We start from the raw sequence: 15,644 nt of genomic DNA on the forward strand, positions 1-15,644 counted from the left end.
ATGTGGCCACGGGCAAAATCCAACAATCCAAAGTCCTGGTATTAATCAGGGTCAAGTGCCTTTATTTCATCCCTGCACTTTTGACCTCATGAAAGAATGAGGGGCTTATTTTCAGAATGGAAACACCAGTGGCCGGCCAAGTCCTGCCATGCTGTGACCATGATGCATGACATGAGATCACTCATCTGAACCAATGAACAGGGTAAAGAGAGGAGGACTTATTCTTCTAGCATCATCCGTGGCATCATGTGTGGTTTTCGTCGTTTTGTATGAGCCCCATAGCAATCCTGGCTTTTTGTTGTTGTTTTGTGCAACCATGTCATCATTTTGGTACAGAATGTCAGAAAATTTGCACAATACAATAATACTTAACAGTTTACCAATTATTTACCAGGGCTTTTTCATGCTTTTAGTGACAGGTTAGAGGAGATAGACATGAAATAAGGGGAGAGAACAGGGGACTGATATGAAGTAAATGATCATCTGAGCCAGGAGTTAAACCTGAGATCTCCTGTACTTTATTTTGGAGCTGAGCTGAGCCCATATGGGACGAGCTCTAACCAATGACCAACCAGAACATCCCCTATAACATGAAACCTGTGATGGACTGTAGTAGCATGTAATAACAAGTATCAAGAGTTGATGCAGCAAAACCAGAAATATCATAGTTTTTATTACAGGATTTCTTCTGGCCTTCAGTGCACACAACCAACAGAAGTCCAGTCCAACATCCAGGCGTGTCATGTTGCTCTATGTGTTTTCCATTTCTATGGTGCCTTTTCGTCTTTGCTCATGAGGAGGCAAACGACCTCTAGGTAACCAACAGACCCACACCACAGTATATATTATACAGCTTATCGGAAAGAGCAAGACGCAGCCTCAAAACAAGTGTTTTTCAATCACAGTACAAAGCACTTTGTACTGTGTGTTTATATACCGCCTTACAGTCAAAACTGTCAGTTTTACATGGCTCTCTGATTGTGTTTGCTGCCAAGCCGGGAGGAATATAGCTCACCTTTGCCATTAGCCAAAGAGGATCCCTAATAAAATACAACTAATCTCTGCTGCTGCAGTAATTGACCTTGCCACAAATAGGAAAGTGCACAGATAAAAGGAGAGGCACTGAGGGGTCAACATTGTTTGAAGGCGCTCACAGCTCAGTGGGCCTGTGAATGCAACGTGCTTTTATCGGCCACCAAGCAACTAAACGCAGCAAACGCAGGCAGCTGTATTTGCATTCTAAACACCCTAACAATCAGCGGGTAGTGATATCAAAGCACTGCAGACCCCTTGATCTACTTTTGTATTCATCAAGAAATCCTGCGTTTACAGATAAATACAAATACTTCTGCATATGAATAATTTGGTTAATCTGGAGCAGTTGATCTGATACAAGTGTGTGTTTGCATTGGAGATGGATGGGACTTCTGTGTACGCCTCCACTCATCTGAGGGAATATTTGAGAAACATGAATTATGAATTCTGTGCCGTGCACAGATAACCGTGGTAATGAAGCCGGCAGAACAACTGGATAGGCTACATATTTAAAGAGGCGACTTCCTTTGTGGACATGTCATCTAGGCATTAAAGATTCAGATGCTGTGATAGCCCAACATTAGAGAGGACTGCAGGTGAGTGGGTCAAGAGATGAGCGCATTATCTGCACACCATTATGGGGCTGATGCTCACAAGGATCAGAGCCGCCGGGGATAAGAGTGACGTAATCACGCCAGCACATGTAAGCTTTACTGTGAAGTGTCTATAATACCTCTACAAACACTTCAAAATATCCTACATTTTTAATGTTGCGCGTTTAGGATGCTAAATACGTCCACACGCTGCATGTGAACTCAGCATCAGAAAAAATGTAGAAACGCATATATGCAGGGATTATTCCAAGTTCACTTCTCGTGTCTACACAGCCTCCTCACACTAACCAGGATTAAAACATCTTCTTACCATACATAAACCTTGATACAGGTAGCATTAGCCCTCTATGGTACGCTGCATTATGATGCCAGTGGGGGAAAAAATGTTTGGAGTGTTTTTATGTCTCAAAATAGACTAAATAAACATAATCTAAAGACATTTTTAAAAATTATTTATTTTTGGAAGTTTGGGGGATTTTTGCCTGTAGGCAACATTGTACCATTACGGTTCATCATATACTGTATTAGAAACACCAGTCTCTGTAGACTTTCACCTTCACTGGCCTCATCCTCATTCTCATTCTCATCTTCCTCATCATCATCATAATAGCCTGATGTTTACTTTACTGCATCCAAAATCAAATTTATTAAGGATAAAAACAAAATTATGATGAATTATATGTTTTTGAACATTATATTTACACCTAAACACACACTACCATAGTCTCATAATGCAATATTGATTCCATAATGGTCCACTGTTGCCTCAAGGCAACATTGCAATTTTCTATAGTGGTACGTTGTTGCTTTCGGGCAACAGGTGCATTTTAACACGTTTCCATTATTTAATAAGTAAATAAATTGCATGGAACTATTAAAAATTAAACTTTACTAATCTATTAGTGTAAATATATTTTTTTCCAGATATAAAAGGGCCAGGAAGTTTTGTTTTCAGACCGTTTTAGTGGAGCAAAATGGCAAACCTGTTAACTTTGAAAAAGTCTGCAAAAAAGGGTTTCAGTATGGCTTCTTGAAAGTCATGTGATAAATGAAAGCATTGTTATTGGTTCTCTAAGGTCTCCTCTCTTTTTTAAAGTATTACAGCATTAAATGGGATGAATTGTGGAGATGTGACAGGCCACAAAGTGGTATGTTGCCTGAGGGCAACATGGTACCATAGAGGGTTAATCTCAAATAATTAAAAGCCTGTTTCTGTGAGATTTGAATTTGTTTATAATCCCACCACTTCAGCTACAAACCAGTGTTTTAGCTGTAAAATGTTATTTTCTTTCCAATTTAGTGTCTGTGTAATGAGACATCCCTGCTTCAGTAACACACATCTCTATACCTGCACCATCCAGTTTCTCTGCAACATTAGCCTCACTTGATCCTGCTCCTGTCTGTGATACCAGGCCATAGAGTGACTCAGACTATAATATATCAGAGGTGAGAACAAGGTCATCACATACTGTTCAATCTTTCACTACATCATGGTTAACCAAGACAATATTTTTAATCAAACGCCAACTGGAGTCAGTTCACAGAAGACCTTGACACGAGGGAGAGTGAACCACTGTAAACTCCTCACTGTCATTAAAGAGCTGAAAGAATGTGTCAACCTGTGGATGGATGAGCTCTTGGATCCACTCACTGCAGCGTGTCAGGATGACTGGTAGCAGCTTCACCTCTTCACGTTCGCTGTGTGTTTGAGGTTGTGATGAATCAGCTTCACCTGTACAATTTGATACACGTCTAGTCAGGCCTGATGTGTTTTTATCATTTGGTACAGGTTGCAACACTATGGGTGTTTTTTTGGGGGAAAAATAGATATCTAGTGATGGTGGCAAAACCAAGAAAGTTATTTCACAACACTTCCTACTGTTCTGGCTGTATATTCAAAATCGGTGACAAGTGCTCTCGAAAGCACTAAGATGAATAAGGACAGATGTTTGCCATGTCATGCTGTGTGATGTTGTATGAAAATATGAAATTATATAACCAGTGATAAGATTTTTAAATTTAGTTTCACTTCATAAAATCTGAGTAGGGTTAGAGTTAGTTCTACCATCTACTATTCTCTGAGCAGCTTCTGGCTACTGTCTATGTTTGGATTAGGAAAGAGTTGGTTGAGAAGGGTTCATTTATTTTTTATTAGCCACTTTTAGTCCAGACTGCCACACAAGTTTTGTGTAAACATTCAATGTCCTTGATTTTTCCCCCAGCGCCACCATGAGTTCGACTTATTTGTGTTTCAGAAAGGAACTCTCAACAACTATGACTAGAAATATTCAGAGGCTATATCCTACATCAGAGGTTATAATTTTGTTTTTTAACTCAAAAACTACTGGGTGGATTACTTTAATCTTCTGGTCGAAAAGCAAAACAAACGATGTTCCCATCAGCCTCAGATCTACTTTCTGTTTAGTGCCAACCAAAAAATGTTTTGTGGTATTACAGTAATGTATGGGAAAACTGATGTGACTCAAATGTAATGGTGGTACATAAGCGCCACAAATAGGGGTGACATCATCTAAACATGCATTATAGTAAACTGAAAGTGTATAAAGTCAGGGCCATTCTTATAACAGTTACATTATCACACTCTGCATTCACCAAAAAGCCGGTGTATTCCTTAACCCAAGGTGCAGCGGAGGTCCAAAGGGAGTCGTGTTTGCTGGAGTGTAAAGTGGTACAAAGCGTCTGCCATTCTAGATCATTTGACATCATTTGTTTGCTCTACTAACTTTTTGTCATTCGCCTCCTCAGCCGTGTGTTTTGTTGGCTCACTGCTAATGACTTGTCCTCCAACAGCAGATTAGGTGTTAGCGTGGTAGTTACACAAAAGCAAAATAAATCACATTTTCTCTGAGGTGACCCAATGGAGCATGTCGTTTTCAGGTGTCGGGTTCATTACAGATAAAAAGGTGTCACATAGAACTGCAGTGTGACCGAACAGGAAAACAAGAGTCAGCTCTGTGGAAAAAGACAGATCATTCCCATGAATATTACTCTTAATAACTACAGTACAGGAGGTTTTCTGGTTATACTCAATTAGTGTAGGACAAAAAAAACAAAACAACAACTCACAACAGGTTTGTTTGTGAAGTTTGTGAGTCACTTTCAGACTGCGGTATGACACTGACTGAAGCATGAAGCTTTATGGTGACGTCACTGTGCTCTCCTGCACTGAAGGAAAAAAAGAAACTAACACACAGACTGACAAATAGCCAAGGACATAAGACTGCAATTTCCATTCGATCATGAAATGAGGCACAGAATTGTGTTGGCTGACACAGTCTGTGACCCGTCGCTGCGGACCGGCCGACTACTGCATGTCTGGAAATCACTTGTGGAGAAATGACAGTTGCAGGCTGAGCAGTGAAAGAGGTGTATGATTGAATTCATACGAGAGACTACTTTGAAGGCTTGATTGGCATGTACAGCATGTGTGCTATACAGTGTGGCAGCAAGAACAGTAGCAGCGATCACCTATAAGCGCCTCAGGGACTAGTTTGCATTGAACATGAAGTCCAGATTTAACTCAACAAAACCTGGCAATTCCACTAAGGTTCAGGTTCAGCTGCAGCACACTGGCTAGGAGTTTTTCCTGAGCTTGGACCAAACCACGTGTAACAGCACATGCCATCAGCTTATAGATGATACATGAAATAAAATGGATATTTTAATTTTTAATCGCACACATTTATCAGGTGAATATTTGGTCTAAGTCAGATAATTATGGGTGAACCAAATGTGCCAACCGCATCTATTCTTGCCTTCTTAATTTTTAAAATCATTCATAATATTCAGTCCCTACTTCATTTGAAATACTCCGAAGCCACGGCTCAATGTGCTCTGACATATTTCTGAGATTTATTATATTTTTAGACTTCTGAGAATCCCTTTCGGTAATGGCCATTGACACCTGTGGTCCAGCTTTGAATGGTTACATGTCATACTGAATTAATGTGTGAAGTGATGATAAGTGTCATTAATGCAAAAGTTGCTTTGTTAAAAAAAAAGAAAAGAAAAGAAAAGCCTGTTGTACTGCTCACAGTATGTTTTTGTGATAGTAATTCCATTGTTTCATTGTTTCAGATGTTGATGATCAAAACAAGTGTGTCACGTCTTTTAATTATCATACACTTATGATAATTATCATAACCACTCGCTTGAAGTGGCTCTTCAAGTCTGATTCCCTCATCAAAGTAGTTAAACAAAGCCTGAGTGTCTTTATGCAAAATACAGTTCACACATTCTGTGGTATTCCTGCTTTCATTGCTGCTGGATAAACCTCACTTCCCCAGGTTTGGTGATATTAATGTTTTGAGACAGGTTGAGGGATAGCATGCTCCTCTGTAATGAGCTGTGAAAAATCTTAAACATAGACAGGATAACAGACTCATACATTAGTTTGTCTGCTTTAGCCCCATCCACGTTTGGTGTTGAAAAACATTACGCTTTACACTCTTTATATCTACATGAGCTGAGTTGTTTAACCTGTGAGGCTTATGACACATTCAAAACCCTTTGGGTAATTTGTCATCAAGTCTAAAACAAGATCAAGAGTCTACAGCCATGCTAGGCTGAGGATCGCCAGGAGTTTGGTCATGAATCACAGCACTGGACAATTGTACATTTTGACCTGATGACAGTGATGATTAAAGGTTGAGGAATCACCAAAGTCATTAAGATTCACGCTCTGGGAAATGTGAATTTATGCAACAAATGTTGATCTAATGCAAAACGTTGACAGAGACAAATCAGTGAATAAAGGAGGAAATTTACCAGGCACTAAAGGAAAAGTCAGGGGATGGCCTTCAGTGCTTTGGGTTTCTCCTCTGGACAAAAGTTTGTCTGTACAAATTGGTGGCAAGTTCCTTAATAAAAACCAAAAATGTTATAGCAGTGATTGAGGAGAAGTCAGGGGATCCCAAAACTATTTTACTGTGGGGCAAAGTAGGTGGACCAAGCGACAGATTGACACGGCTTTCCCCAGAGATGTGCTCCTACAGTAGCAAGTCTAAAAAAAAAAAAAAAAGATTTTAATGATACAAATTTTAAATCTGGAAATAAGATCAGATTTATTTGCTTAAATTGTTTTGATTAGGTAGATCCTGTGATTAAGTTATACTTCTTAAAAACATGGCAGATAAAACTCCCAATCAATTCATAAACAACAGAAAAACTGGTCCGGTGTATTTCTTGTGCAGTAACATGATTTTTTTGTACTTCTGACCCATAGGGTGGCACAGTGGTGCAGTTGTTTGCACCGTCTCCACACAGCAAGAGGGTTCATGTGTTCAAGCCTCGAGCCTGAGGCTTGTTTCCTGTCTCCCTGTGTTCCCTGTATGGGTTCTCTCAGGGATCCCATACACATTAGATTGATTGGTGACTAACCCATAGGTGTGGATGTGACTGTGTGAAGTTGTTTGTCTCAATCTGGTTCCAACAACCCCACACGCATAAGTGTAGTTAATGGATGGATGATGGATGTGTAGAATTCATCTGTGCAAATGTCAAACATTGGGTCCTTCTTCACTTTTATAGTAACAATGGTTTACATTTATATAGCGCTTTCTTATCGATAACCGATAACCAAAGCGCTTACAGAAACCACTATTCATTCATACCACATTCACACCGGTGGTGGTAAGCTACAACTGTAACCACAGCTGGCCTGGGGCAGACTGACAAGGGTGTGGCTGCCAGTGTGCGCCAAACGGCCCCTCCGACCACCACCATGATCATTCATACACATTCACACAGGGCAAGGTGGGTAAGGTGTCTTGCCCAAGGACACTACGACGGAGACGCCTAACCCTTTGACTATTGGACGGCCCACTCCACCTCCTGAGCCACTATACAAGTTGAACTGTTATTGTTATCTTTACTTTAAGCACCCGAAAATAGATTCTGAACTGGTTTTGTAAAGGTCACAGAGCCCGTGTGGCGTAATATGCAGCATGCAACTATGACTGTAGTTAAGTTTTTTTTTTTTCTCCACTCAATTTCCTGCTCAGTATTCATGAAAGCTCAGTGGCTCTCTCTTTTTTCAGCTGGTACATTTCAGAGGCAGATAAAACATTTCAATCTGAGTGAAATAATCTCTCTGTGAGAGAACATGGGATGTCTGGTCCCTTGCACTGAGAAATAAAATAATTCCCCTCATCTTAATGTTAATTCTAGTTTGCATGTCTGTCAACACGAGGTGATTGATGGCTGTGGAAGGAACGGGAAAAAAAAACAGAGTTTGGTGAAATCTAAAAATAGAGTCAGAGGCCAGCATATACACATCTGTCACTTCAAATCAATCGAGCATGAATATGTAATCATTATTCATTGATAAAAACACGTGGGGAAAAAATATGAAAATCTATTGATACATGGCCCATTAAATTTATATCTGTGTTGTTCTGGTGAACAATACATGCACACACACACACACACACACACACACAGGGCCTAATAATCATTCTGATTCTCATGCCTTAGGGCTGGATTTGTTTTCATCTGGTGAGGCATGAAGAGTATCAAAACACTGCGAGTGGGAAGGACTGCTGTGTCCCTGTTGTTGGATGACACATAATACTGAGTGTTTGTGGTTTGGGCTTCTGCTGCTGCTTAGAAACATATTCAAATCACTATGGCTGCGTAGTGTTTTTTCTCAGATTTACCGAGGGCTAAATACGGATAAATGTGTGGAAGAAAAAAAAAAGTTAAAGCAGCACCAAGGGATTTTTTTAGATAAAATTGAAGCCGATTTTCTGGTGTCATGTAGGGACGTGGTGGACGGATAGGAGTGATTGAGCGCTCTATAAAGAGAAACCTGGACTCACTGATATTAGATCCTTTGCCTCTTGACAGGCAACAGACAGTCACCCCATCGCTGGCAGCTGGAGCTGGCAACGTGAAAAGTTGCATAGTGCGGCTTTAACTCTCACATTTCATTTAGTGGTTGCTGTAACATCTGACCTGAGTACAGTATATAGATGTCCAGATGGCGAGGCGCCCCACGTCAGTAGCAATTAATTTCTGATACACCGTGATCTTTTGCTACTAACCTGCATTTAATGAGCAGCTGTAAGGTAAGAGAGCGTTTCCACTGAAGACATATGGTGAACTTGGTGTGAAAATTGTGCATTTTCTTTATTTAGAGGATGCAATGGAAAAGAAGTGTGAATGGATCACGTTGCCATTCAGTGTGCGGGAAAATGACAGGCTCTACCATTGAGGATATCTATAATGCAGGCTAGGGGATAAAACATCAAAGCAGAATATTTGAAGGTCTAAAGATATCACACTGTAGGAATAAAAGCTTACTTGACTAACATATGGCTGTTATGTGTCATTAAAACAGGTATGTTGATTAAAGAGAGCTCTTTCAAGTCTAATAATGCACTCCTCCATTAGGAAGCACTGAAGTCGATCTAACCACATGCTGTGACAACGGCAGTGGCAGACGAAGTGGCAATGAAACAAAATTAGCAATTATTGTGTTCCAAAATACACTACAATTCCCTTTCTAAAATAATCAATGAATCAAAAGTAAAGTGCACATGTTGCAGAATGGCCACTCTGTCAGTGTTATACTGTTATCATCATAGATCATAATCAAATATTAAAATGAATTGATTAAAATGTAGGCAATGCGTTAATGTTGCAAAAGGCAGAAGTGGAGTTAATGTTAACCTTTTTTTGTATTTGCTGTTGGTTTCAGTAGCTGTCAGATACGTAGTAGAGGTACAACATTGTGTACTGCAATAAATATACTTTACTACTTTCCACGGCCATGTTGACCTGGTCGGTGTGACTTTGGACTGTGGGGAAAAAACTGGAGCACCCAGAAAAAGATTTTTAAAAAGTAAAAAATAAATAAATAAATAAACAAATACAGACAACACAAGGGCATACTGTACTAACTGCACAGAAAGGAGAGAGTGTCATCATCACTTGATCTGAGACACCAAATCACCAAACCATGATTATAACATCAAAACTAGATTTATTTAAATGTTAATGTGTCCTAGAGCAGTACAAATTGGTTTAATCCCTGTCGACAAAACATTACATCCTGTTCATGAAATGTTTGCATTTTAAAATGCCTTTCATCCACAACTCAGGAATGCGGTAATATGCTTAGCTTAAAGGGATAGTAGCATTTTTTTTAAAAGTGGGGTTGTATGATCTACAAATAGCCCCTAAGTACTTTAATTGCAGTAGCAGACTCTCTGCACTCCTCCCGTTAGCAACGGCAGCCCATAACCCTGCCCAGAGATTTACAACATACATTGTTGTGAATGGACCCAAAGAAACGGCCTATTTTCGCGGCCTAAAAGAGGTTTTACGTGAAAAAAATTACACAGTTCCATTGCAGTTTTTATTTGGACCTAACCAACTCGCATATCCCTCCGCCCAGGGTTAGTGCCCGCTGATCAGCAGTTGGTTAGCTCCAAATAAAAACTGTGTTTTTCCTGCACTTTGAGGGGTTGGAAAAAATTATATTATAGCGAACAATTGAACTGTGTATTTTTTTTCCAGGTAAAACCTCTTTTAGGCCATGAAAATAGGCCGTTTCTTTGGGTCTGTTCACAACACTGTATGTTGTAAATCTCTGGGCAGGGTTATGGGCTGGCGTTGCTAACGGGAGGAGTGCAGAGAGTCTTCTACTGCAATTAAAGTACTTAGGGGCTATTTGTAGATCATACAACCCCACTTTTAAAAAATGCTACTATCCCTTTAACATAAAGACTGAAACAAAGCTACACTATAAAACTTCTGTAAACAATGCTGTGCAAATAAAGGTTAATTGGTGTTGAAGATCAGCCAACTAATTAGGCTACACAAAAAGTCTAAGATTTGGTTCTGGTTATGTAATGTTTTCTTCTACTAAAGAATATAAGTGGACTATAGGAACATCAGCTAATGTGCTGATCACATGCAGACACCAGCTACAGTATTTCAGACATTACATGTGCTGCACACAGTTCAGCACTGGACATTATCTATGCTCTGAAGTGTGAGTGAGATGTTCTTGTGTGCCTCCTTGCAGAGCACGTCAGCACTGGAGGAGGCACCAGAGGGCTGGGTTAGAGCGAGTAGTTGGCAAACAGGGAAGAGGAACGCACTATAAGAGGAGAATGAAGCCGGAGGAGCGTCAAAACATTTCAACCACAGCCGAGAGAGGCGCAGAGAGGGAGAGACCGGGCAGCGCGTCCAGGATGAAGACTTAAAACGCGGAGATTTCCCCCCCCTCTCTCCCTCCCTACAAGAACAGCGAGAGAGTGTCGACAAACCGTAACTCGTACTTGTTAAAAAACACACACACACACACACACACACACACACACACACACACACACACACACACACACACACAAAAAAAACACAGCGTCAGCAGCAGCACACTGTGAGGGATCGGCTCAAAGTGCTGTCCGACGTCGCGTTCGTCCTGCGCCCGGCGCGCCTCGGTGTCAGTCCGCGCAGAGAAATCCTGGATGAGCGCAAAGTGTCAGCTTCAGCACCCGAGGAGAGGACAGCTCCGCTCTGTCTGCTCCTCCGGACCTCCCGACCCCCCGACCCGCCACACAAACTCTGCTGCAGCTTCTCTCAGCACCGACCCCCTTCCAGTCTGACTCTCTCTCTCTCTGCCCCTGCAAGTCTGGAAGAAGTCTACAGATCCGCTGACGGAGAGATCCGCGACTGACTCTGTGCTCAATATGTACCAGGGGCATTTACAGGTAAGACAGCAAGCAGCCTCTCCTCTCCTGTCTGTTCATTCTGTTCATCCACCATCAGAACCAACTGTGTTAGTTGTTATGGAACAAATGAGCCGCAGTTCTACATGCAGCCTTCATGTGAAAGGCATTTTTTTGTACAAGGGGTATGAGGTAATCACGGTTATAGCAAGTAGAGATTTTAGAGGGTGCGATAACAAGCTGTCACCTGACAGGTCCATGCATGGTGTGTTTAGTGTGTTCATCTCCACCTGTCACCTGACTGAGGGACGCCTGCTGAGATCAATTATAGCTGAAAAGGAGTCCAGGCTAAAACTGCTTATAGATCAGTATGAAGCCATGAGCAAAGATTCATGAATGCACATGTACTATTTAGTCAGCTGCAGTCTGCATTATTTCTTATATTCATTGAGAAAACCGAGGGAGAGCGCGCGCGCAACTGTAGCGCGCCCCACTGCACGTGCAGGTACATGCCAAATGTAAACAGGAGGCAAAGCCTATGGGGCTTCAGCACTGGAACAAACTCAGGTCAGTTTCTCAACATGTATGCTTCTGCACGTGTGACGTCACGCAAATTGACGTCGATTTTTATCACATCAAACTAACGACACACTTTTGTGTTACATCACATTTAGTGGAGGCTGAAACTCAGCTGAGACGCCAACAACTGGGATATATATAAAAAAGAAAGGCACAAAATGTTTCAAAGACGACACAAAAGCTGGATGATAACGAGCTTCACTCAGGGCTGCTGGAGGCTACTCAACACACTGCATGAGAGCAAAGGCAATAATCCTTCCTAATGATAAACTATTTTAGATGGTGTGAATTGAAAGCAATACCGGTTGGTTGACAGAGACACCTCAGATCCCAGACAGCCCATTATGTAATACCAGACCACTCCTGAGTCAGAACTGGGGAGCCTTAAAGACCAACATTTAATATTTCATGATATATTACTCAAGCAGCAGGATTCATTGAAAATGCATGAAAAAAAACAGTCTGCAGTTCTTGTCTGGGTTAGCCCAGTTGTGTTTGTTAAGGGTCAATATTTATTTATTTATGGTATTTTTAAAAAGAAAAAGACATATAACTAAAGATTACCACATGTATATCATCTTTTTTTTTCCATGTTTCATCCCATTGATGTTTACCTGACACTTTATACTGTATGTTTCCCATCACATGCATGCAAGTCATTACACTGTGCCTTGTTATCATAACTGAAACAAGATACTGCTCTTTGTCGGCCATTATATGAGGCTAATTTAACAGCAAATGTCCAGTGAATGCAAAGCAGATGCTCTATCTCTGTCGGTAATGGATCTCAGTCTGTGATGCTCGCTTGCAGAACTGATGCGTTTATCTTGATGTTGACAACACTTTCTCCTTGAAGTCGTGTGTGTGTGTGTGTGTGTGTGTGTGTGTGTGTGTGTGTGTGTGTGTGTGTGTGTGTGTCTGCAGAGATTGGAGATGTACTGTAATACACTGCCTGTGTAGAGAATGGGTGGGGTTTGTTGCATCATGACAAGTATAGACGATTATGCAGCATTTACAAAACTTTCTGGCAGTGATTGATTTACATGAAACTCTTTTAAGGTGAAGTCAATGCTAAGAAATATGGTTGTAACATGTTTTATAATGATTTTACTGCATTTTCATTATCCTGTATAGATGAGGCTGCATGTTGGAGAGACTTTAAAGAGTCCTGAAATGCTGTGAAGGCCGTCTTTTCTCATATCTATCATACATTATTATTCAACATACAGCTTAACGTGACAGTTAAATATTACATGAATGTTGATTATGCTCTCCCAAGTCTTCATTTTACATGTTTCATTGTGGATGTGGCCACTAAAAGGAAGCTTGGGGTGTAAATCATGCAGAGTTGTGAGTCTCCAAAGGCTGGAATTTTAAATGAAGCTCTACTGTACACACTTGATGTAATATCGCTGCGGCGTCAGTCAATCAGTCATAATCAGAGCTATCGCATTTCCTTCCCCAATGTAGATGCACTTGTAAATCCTTCTTTATTACAAAATTGTCAGTCACAAAGATTTGTCAGCTTATGAGGAACTCAGCTCAGGAAGCAGTTGGAACAAGATAAGGATGTCATGTCGGTTCCTTTATTTTTTCCTCATAGTCTTCCTTGTTTGTTGACTTTCTTATTTATCCATGATCTGAAGCATTTTTAGGTGGAAGTGTGAGGCATTTCCCTCGACACACGAACGCGTTTTGCATAATTGTGCTGTACATATGCACTCTGTGATACAATAAGGGTGGATCAAATATCTTGGCATGAGCTGCCTTTCATGAGAGACGCCAATTCTTGTTCTCGTGGTTGGCCCAGAGTCGATTGGGCTCTGCATGTGTAATGGGAAGAGCTTAGCATGACCACAGCTGATTGGCAAAATATAATGCTGGACTCACGTCTTCAGTTTCTCCTGTACTGTTTTTTTTGTCTTAAACGTATTAAATCAAGGTGATGCCAGGTGCTGTGCACAAAACAAAGTGCGCGTTGATCCATTTTTGCCAGCAGAAGATCACTTCACTGTATCAAGTGTAGGGAAAGATTGATGTGGTTAAAGAAAAAGCGATTCAGAGGTGTGGGTGTCAGCCTCATTGCTCTTCCTGCAAAGGTGCAACTGAAGATGTTGCCGGGCGAGCTGACTCAGCACAGCTGCTCATCTTTATTGAAGGAAAAGCTACAAGAGATATTGTTGCAGTCAGTCAGTATGTTTATGCTTTGATGTGCTACATATAAAAAAGGGCCTTGAGATTGTCTCCATCCACATCCCTTTAGGTGACAAGTTCTTCATGTCATTTTGACATTATAGATTGTGGTTTATTGTTGAAGTGGTTTCCCTACTTTGATATTCATGTTTACATTGAACCTAATTACGGGAGGGCTTGGACTGTGAGTATAAAAGACATCCCGGCTTAATGGAAGTGATGCTTCAAGGCCTTTGGATATTTGCTCTGTTAAGCACAACACGATTACATAATTTGATTACCATATTCCAAGTCCCCCCGGGGAAAGATCTTGGATGGATGCTATCGTTGATCAGAAGTAGATCACGTCTCTTAAGATCTCAGTCGTTCGTAGCATCTTTTTTATTAAGCTTCTGCTTTGTTCAGACAGTTTGGTTTGTTGGGCCAAAGATTATTTGTTTTGAGGTTATCATTGAACACTCTGCCAGAGTAAATAGGCCACAGATACGAATATGAGAATCGCTGAGTTGTTCAGAATCACTTTTCTCCGTTTGCATTTTTGGTTTCCTCTGCTGTATAAATGATGTAGGCAACCTGAATTATTTTGTATTTTGTATGTTTTCTAGCCAAAAAAACATTTTCTCTTAAGGGGCACGACAGACTAACCAGACTTCACAGAGAGGCTCGATACTGACACATTAAAATGCAATTAATGAGCACAATCAGATGTGTTTTATGAGATGCAAAAATTAAATTTTACACGTCCTAATGATTTAAAATATTCCAATCAATGCTAAAAGCAAATGTAACTAGTGCTTCATGGAGCAAAACCTCTTGGAGAGACGTTACAGAGAATCCACCGACAGACACGGGTGCAAACAGAGCACAGCGATCAATCAAACCAATCAGTTGACACAGAGGGGTGACGGGGCATCACAGCATCAGCCGACATTTATGCAAGCATGCACATCACAACACAACACAACACAACACAACACAACACAAGCATTCATTAATCAAAGCTGCACACTCACTTGTGGATGTGTACTGTAAGTCGTTTTTTTTCTTTCTTTCAACTACTGCTCTCCAAGGATTTCACCACAACTTGTCCCACAACCGAGGTGGTCAGCTACAGGCATGACAAACTTGTCCTGTAGCTTTTTTTTTTTTTCTCTTTGCCTCCACATAGACTGTTTTAAAGTCTCCTTGATTCAATGAACCATGGTCTTGAATAAGAGAGTTTTAATAGGTCTGACTATTTCAGGAGCCTGGATAATGAGTGAAATCAGGTGGTATCCGGCTGGAACGAAAAGCTCCACAGACAGTGCTGTCCTGGTTGGCTAGTTAAGACCGTACAGAGGCCCTGAGCAGCTTGTGGAGCTCGTAAAGCGGACTAGGGGGAGACTAAGAGGTATTCAAGCATGCATCAGCAGCAGTTGTCCTATAAGCTGATTGAGGAGACAGAGGTTGTTGTTCTTGCCTGCAGAGCATAGGAATTTGGTCATTTTGCCTGAACCCCCACCCATTCACCCTACAAAGGTAATTA

General features: G+C 40.9%; 1 protein-coding gene and 1 long non-coding RNA gene across 5 annotated transcripts in view; one reads left to right on the forward strand and one right to left on the reverse strand.

Moving 5' to 3' along the window:
* The window catches only part of LOC146988769 (uncharacterized), a 133,565-nt gene that overhangs the window by 19,238 nt on the left and 98,683 nt on the right, over positions 1-15,644 (reverse strand). Inside the window, exon 2 of the long non-coding RNA XR_015035720.1 lies at positions 3,269-3,381. This is a non-coding gene — a long non-coding RNA (uncharacterized LOC146988769). The remainder of the gene's footprint in view (positions 1-3,268; positions 3,382-15,644) is intronic.
* The window catches only part of LOC146988770 (PEX5-related protein-like), a 107,084-nt gene continuing 102,472 nt past the window's right edge, over positions 11,033-15,644 (forward strand). For 3 of the 4 annotated variants that reach the window (XM_085774433.1, XM_085774435.1, XM_085774436.1), the window contains exon 1: positions 11,244-11,389. In XM_085774433.1, the coding sequence (XP_085630559.1) occupies positions 11,369-11,389 (21 nt within the window). In that variant the 5' untranslated portion in view covers positions 11,244-11,368. Of the gene's footprint in view, positions 11,390-15,644 lie in introns of all 4 variants that reach the window. The other variant, XM_085774434.1, reaches the window with a different exon arrangement.

This window comes from Trachurus japonicus, chromosome 4 (genome assembly GCF_045865225.1).
Source record: "Trachurus japonicus isolate A0001 chromosome 4, Traja_1.0".
Classification (NCBI taxonomy): Eukaryota; Metazoa; Chordata; class Actinopteri; order Carangiformes; family Carangidae; genus Trachurus; species Trachurus japonicus.